The 7096-nt window shown below is 45.3% G+C and overlaps 1 protein-coding gene across 1 annotated transcript in view; it reads right to left on the reverse strand.

Moving 5' to 3' along the window:
• LOC110499732 (dual specificity tyrosine-phosphorylation-regulated kinase 2) overlaps positions 1 to 531 on the reverse strand; it is a 37469-nt gene extending 36938 nt beyond the window's left edge. Inside the window, exon 1 of the mRNA XM_090228986.1 lies at positions 292 to 531. Within this exon, the coding sequence (XP_090085112.1) occupies positions 292 to 307 (16 nt within the window). The 5' untranslated portion in view covers positions 308 to 531. The remainder of the gene's footprint in view (positions 1 to 291) is intronic.
• Positions 532 to 7096: the final 6565 nt, after the last annotated feature.

The following is a 7096-nucleotide window of genomic DNA, read 5'->3' on the forward strand; positions in this document are numbered from 1 at the left end:
GTTGGTTCTGATACCGACCTGTCTTCTATTCTCGAGAACTTTCTTATTCATGTTTTCGTTTCCTTTTTGGTGATATAGTATAATTGCACTGTTAAGGAAGAGCTCACCAGCAAGCATTTCACTGGACTGTTTAGTTCTGTTGTATCCTGTGGGTCACGTGACAAATAAACTCTGATTTGAGTTGGAGCTAGAGTGCAATTTAAGTACAAACCGTTTACAAACCGTTTACAAACCGTTTACAAACCTACACTATTAGTACTGAATTAGTGCTGTGTTTGTTTAGCAACCTACCTTGAAAATACGGCATGGAGTCTGTCTTTCAGGCTGCAAACTATTGCAATATTCCCCAAGTGAAGTGTGGATGGAAGCTGGGTGGACGACTGTACTGACTACTAGAAGGGTTTAGCTCCTTCAACGTCTGTCTACTCCCCCAGTCTCAGCCCTGACCATACAGGAGTCAGGATTCAGGAGTGAAGACACACACACACACACACAACGTCTGTCTACTCCCCCAGTCTCAGCCCTGACCATAAAGGAGTCAGGATTCAGGAGTGAAGACACACACACACACACACACGCATGCACGCACGCCACACACACAACGTCTGTCTACTCCCCCAGTCTCAGCCCTGACCATACAGGAGTCAGGATTCAGGAGTGAAGACACACACACACACTCACACAACGTCTGTCTACTCCCCTAGTCTCAGCCCTGACCATACAGGAGTCAGGATTCAGGAGTGAAGACACACACACACACGCATGCACGCCACACACACACACACACACACACACACACACACACACACACACACACACACACACACACACACACACACACACCTCTCTGAAAGTCAAAATAAAAGCAGTGAGATCCTTCCATACACACTAGCATGTTGTCCCTCTGAGTCAGAGTAGTAAAACTAAGTTTATGCTCTTCAACCGATTCTCTGCCCCGCACCCTCCCGCCCGACTAGCATCACTACTCTGGACGGTTCTGACTTAGAATACGTGGAAAACTACAAATACCTAGGTGTCTGGCTTGACTGTAAACTCTCCGTCCAGACTCACATTAAGCAACTCCAATCCAAAATTAAATCTAGAATCGGCTTCCTATTTCGCAAACAAAGCCTCCTTCACTCATGCTGCCAAACATATCCTCGTAAAACTGACTTTCCTACCGATCCTTGACTTCGGTGATGTCATTTACTCAGCAAACTGGATGTAGTCTATCACAGTGCCATCTGTTTTGTCACCAACGCCCCATATACGACCCACCACTGCGACCTGTATGCTCTCGTTGGCTGGCCCTCACTACATATCTGTCGCCAAACCCACTGGCTCCAGGTCATCTATAAGTCTTCAATATGGCAGTTTTGCTTTCATGCAAATCAACAGCAGAGCGACAGAGAGCCTGAAGCAACCAGGAAATAAACAAGGAAGCAGCATGTGTTTACACACTAGCTTTCACAACACTATGGGAGTGTATATTCACTATTGGCTGTAATAATACAAACATTATGTTTGAAACAAAGTGAAATGAAGAGCCATTTGTTTATGCGTATGGCTGAAGTACTGCTGTTCCTGCTGTGAACTGAACCAGCAGGTATGTATAATGGGGACTGTGGTGCGTTGTTAAGGTCACGGCTGGGCCTCGTGAGCTGTCTGTCTGTCTGTCTGTCTGTCTGTCTGTCTGTCTGTGTGTTTGTGTGTTTGTGTGTGTGTGTGTGTGTGTGCACCTCACAGCACTTCTGAATCTATATCTCGTCCATGGCTTGGACACAGTAGTGACTAGTGTAAAGCCTTAGCCAATCAGAAACAGACCCAGTAGTGACTAGTGTAAAGCCTTAGCCAATCAGAAACAGACCCAGTAGTGACTAGTGTAAAGCCTTAGCCAATCAGAAACAGTCCCAGTAGTGACTAGTGAAAAGCCTTAGCCAATCAGAAACAGACCGAGTAGTGACTCGTGTAAAGCCGTAGCCAACCAGAAACAGACCCAGTAGTGACTAGTGTAAAGCCGTAGCCAATCAGAAACAGCAGCCTCCAGTCTGTATCAACTCCCTGGACTCCAACAGGTTTGGAGGGACAACGGCTTCAGGGATTTGACTGCTCTGATGATCTGTCAGTTGTGAAGGAATGCAGCTTCCTTCCCTCAACCAAGTTGATCTTCTGTCTGTGTCGTCACTACATGACTTAGTCCAGGTATTAGTAGTATATACTGGCCTACCTGGTTAAATAAAGGTGAAATAAAATGTTAAAATATACATAAATACCAGGTAGGCCAGTTGAGAACAAGTTCTCATTTACAACTGTGACCTGGCCAAGATAAGTAGCAAAGCAGTGCGACACAAACAACAACACAGAGGGATAAACACACATACAGTCAGAACGACAGATTTGTACCTTGTCAGCTCGGGGATTTGAACTTGCAATCTTTTGGTTACTAGGCCAACACTCTGACCACTAGGCTACCCTGCCAACCCATATGACTGTCTTACTATCGGAATAGGAGCAGTTGTCGTCGTAGGATATTGATGACAGTTGGTTCCATCCACTCAGGCAACATTAAGAGCTGTGATCAATATGGAAGTCTCTTAAATCACTCAAGATCCCCAGGCTCTTATTTAAACACCCAGTGCTTCTCAAGTTACCTCACAATGCCTATTGGCCTGGTTGTATGCTTCTCAAGTTACCTCACAATGCCTATTGGCCTGGTTGTATGCTTCTCAAGTTACCTCACAATGCCTATTGGCCTGGTTGTATGCTTCTCAAGTTACCTCACAATGCCTATTGGCCTGGTTGTATTCTTCTCAAGTTACCTCACAATGCCTATTGGCCTGGTTGTATGCTTCTGAAGTTACCTCACAATGCCTATTGGCCTGGTTGTATGCTTCTCAAGTTACCTCACAATGCCTATTGGCTTGGTTGTATGCTTCTCGAGTTACCTCACAATGCCTATTGGCCTGGTTGTATGCTTCTCAAGTTACCTCACAATGCCTATTGGCCTGGTTGTATGCTTCTCAAGTTACCTCACAATGCCTATTGGCTTGGTTGTATGCTTCTCAAGTCACAATGCCTATTGGCCTGGTTGTATGCTTCTCAAGTTACCTCATAATGCCTATTGGCCTGGTTGTATGCTTCTCAAGTTACCTCACAATGCCTATTGGCCTGGTTGTATGCTTCTCAAGTTACCTCACAATGCCTATTGGCCTGGTTGTATGCTTCTCAAGTTACCTCACAATGCCTATTGGCCTGGTTGTATGCTTCTCAAGTTACCTCACAATGCCTATTGGCCTGGTTGAATGCTTCTCAAGTTACCTCACAATGCCTATTGGCCTGGTTGTATGCTTCTCAAGTTACCTCACAATGCCTATTGGCCTGGTTGTATGCTTCTCGATTTACCTCACAATGCCTATTGGCCTGGTTGTATGCTTCTCAAGTTACCTCACAATGCCTATTGGCCTGGTTGTATGCTTCTCAAGTTACCTCACAATGCCTATTGGCTTGGTTGTATGCTTCTCAAGTTACCTCATAATGCCTATTGGCCTGGTTGTATGCTTCTCAAGTTACCTCACAATGCCTATTGGCCTGGTTGTATGCTTCTCAAGTTACCTCACAATGCCTATTGGCCTGGTTGTATGCTTCTCAAGTTACCTCACAATGCCTATTGGCCTGGTTGTATGCTTCTCAAGTTACCTCACAATGCCTATTGGCCTGGTTGTATGCTTCTCGAGTTACCTCACAATGCCTATTGGCCTGGTTGTATGCTTCTCAAGTTACCTCACAATGCCTATTGGCCTGGTTGTATGCTTCTCAAGTTACCTCACAATGCCTATTGGCCTGGTTGTATTCTTCTCAAGTTACCTCACAATGCCTATTGGCCTGGTTGTATGCTTCTCAAGTTACCTCACAATGCCTATTGGCCTGGTTGTATGCTTCTCAAGTTACCTCACAATGCCTATTGGCTTGGTTGTATTCTTCTCAAGTTACCTCACAATGCCTATTGGCCTGGTTGTAGTCACAATGCCTATTGGCCTGGTTGTATGCTTCTCAAGTTACCTCACAATGCCTATTGGCCTGGTTGTATGCTTCTCAAGTTACCTCACAATGCCTGTTGGCCTGGTTCTTCTCAAGTTAGTGCTGTCTTGCCACGCTCCTCCTATATGATCTTTGTCACCACGACAGTATCCATATACAGTTGGAGTTGGCAAGACAGCACAAGCAGATCTGGGAACCAGGCTAGATGAATTACTACTCTCAACAGATAAACAGACATGTCTTGCTGTATGGCTGAAAAGGTCCCTGCTCCACTTACTATGACCTTCAAAACAAATCCAAAACATCCATTTCAATCAGGCTTGGGCCCGTCGCCGCGGCCCACAGCACTCCCCCTCTGGTGAGACGTGGTGATAACAGACTACCACGGTATAAACACAGCCTGTGTTGTTCAGCCTTCTGCTCACACGTACCATCCGTCCACCTCGTTCTACAGACACTGACAGCGTAACGGAGCTTCGGTGACATATGGCTGTTTGGGAGGCTGCTGCCGTCTCTTCCTTCCCTTCCAACCTAGAGCTGTTCTGTGTCTCAATGCACATCAGGCATTAGTCATTGAAGAGTGGCTGATCAGATACGGGGCTCTGGTCCAAAGTAGTGCACTATATAGGGAATAGGGCTCCGTTCCAAAGTAGTGCACTATATAGGGAATAGGGCTCTGGTCTAAAGTAGTGCACTATACAGGGAATAGGGCTCTGGTCTAAAGTAGTGCACTATACAGGGAATAGGGCTCTGGTCTAAAGTAGTGCACTATATAGGGAATAGGGCTCTGGTCCAAAGTAGTGCACTATATAGGGAATAGGGCTCTGGTCTAAAGTAGTGCACTATATAGGGAATAGGGCTCTGGTCTAAAGTAGTGCACTATATAGGGAATAGAGCTCTGGTCCAAAGTAGTGCACTATATAGGGAATAGGGCTCTGGTTTAAAGTAGTGCACTATATAGGGAATAGGGCTCTGGTCTAAAGTAGTGTACTATATAGGAAATAGGGCTCTTGTCTAAAGTAGTGTACTATATAGGGAATAGGGCTCTGGTCTAAAGTAGTGCACTATATAGGGAATAGGGCTCTGGTTTAAAGTAGTGCACTATATAGGGAATAGGGCTCTGGTCTAAAGTAGTGCTATAGGGAATAGGGCTCTGGTCTAAAGTAGTGCACTATATAGGGAATAGGGCTCTGGTCTAAAGTAGTGCACTATACAGGGAATAGGTCTCTGGTCTAAAGTAGTGCACTATATAGGGAATATGGCTCTGGTCTAAAGTAGTGCACTATATAGGGAATAGGGCTCTGGTCTAAAGTAGTGTACTATATAGGGAATAGGGCTCTGGTCTAAAGTAGTGTACTATACAGGGAATAGGGCTCTGGTCTAAAGTAGTGTACTATATAGGAAATAGGGCTCTGGTCTAAAGTAGTGCACTATATAGGGAATAGGTCTCTGGTCTAAAGGACTGCACTATATAGGGAATAGGGCTCTGGTCTAAAGTAGTGCACTATATAGGGAATAGGGCTCTGGTCTAAAGTAGTGCACTATATAGGGAATATGGCTCTGGTCTAAAGTAGTGCACTATATAGGGAATAGGGCTCTGGTCTAAAGTAGTGTACTATATAGGGAATAGGGCTCTGGTCTAAAGTAGTGCACTATATAGGGAATAGTGCTCTGGTCCAAAGTAGTGAACTATATAGGGAATAGGGCTCTGGTCTAATGTAGTGCACTATATAGGGAATAGGGCTCTGGTCCAAAGTAGTGCACTATATAGAGAATAGGGTGGAATTTTGGACACAGTATATGATCCACCATGTTGTCTTTTTTTCAGTCCCCCAGTTGTCATCTCTGAGGAGGGGAGAGACCGCCAGGCGTATACGGACTGATTCTAGTCAGAGAGAAGAGATGCTGGAGCCTGGCGGCGTCGGTACAGCTCTGGGTTACCATTGGACAGTTTCTAGTCAGAGAGAAGAGATGCTGGAGCCTGGGGGCGTCGGTACAGCTCTGGGTTACCTGTAGCCTGGGGGCGTCGGTACAGCTCTGGGTTACCTGTAGCCTGGGGGCGTCGGTACAGCTCTGGGTTACCTGTAGCCTGGGGGCGTCGGTACAGCTCTGGGTTACCTGGAGCCTGGGGGCGTCGGTACAGCTCTGGGTTACCATTGGACTGTTTCTAGTCAGAGGGAAGAGATGCTGGAGCCTGGGGGCATCGGTACAGCTCTGGGTTACCATTGGCTCCAAGTCCAGCCTCCCTCCATCACTGCTAGTTAGGCCTACCCTACCACAGCATGGCAACATGCTCACTCGAGCACGTGAATGCATTGGCTGGTGTGCCTGGCGAAAGTAATGCGTTGACTGTCTGGCTGCGTGTAGAGTGTAGACAGCATCTCAGAGGGTAGTGGGATCGATGTGTAGACAGCATCTCAGAGGGTAGTGGGATCGATGTTTAGACAGCATCTCAGAGGGTAGTGGGATCGATGTGTAGACAGCATCTCAGAGGGTAGTGCGATCGATGTGTAGACAGCATCTCAGAAGGTAGTGGGATCGATGTGTAGACATTCTAGTCTGTAGTATCTGAGAGTTATTACATTCTAGTGTGTAGTATCTGAGAGTTATTACATTCTAGTGTGTAGTATCTGAGAGTTATTACATTCTAGTGTGTAGTATCTGAGAGTTATTACATTCTAGTCTGTAGTTTCTGAGAGTTATTACATTCTAGTCTGTAGTATCTAAGAGTTATTACATTCTAGTCTGTAGTATATGAGTTATTACATTCTAGTGTGTAGTATCTGAGTTATTACATTCTAGTGTGTGGTATCTGAGAGTTATTACATTCTAGTCTGTAGTATATGAGTTATTACATTCTAGTCTGTAGTATCTGAGAGTTATTACATTCTAGTCTGTAGTATCTGAGTTATTACATTCTAGTGTGTAGTATCTGAGTTATTACATTCTAGTGTGTGGTATCTGAGAGTTATTACATTCTAGTGTGTAGTATCTGAGAGTTATTACATTCTAGTGTGTAGTATCTGAGAGTTATTACATTCTAGTGTGTAGTATATGA

This window comes from Oncorhynchus mykiss, unplaced genomic scaffold (assembly GCF_057628025.1).
Source record: "Oncorhynchus mykiss isolate SJ-2025 unplaced genomic scaffold, ASM5762802v1 scaffold106, whole genome shotgun sequence".
Classification (NCBI taxonomy): Eukaryota; Metazoa; Chordata; class Actinopteri; order Salmoniformes; family Salmonidae; genus Oncorhynchus; species Oncorhynchus mykiss.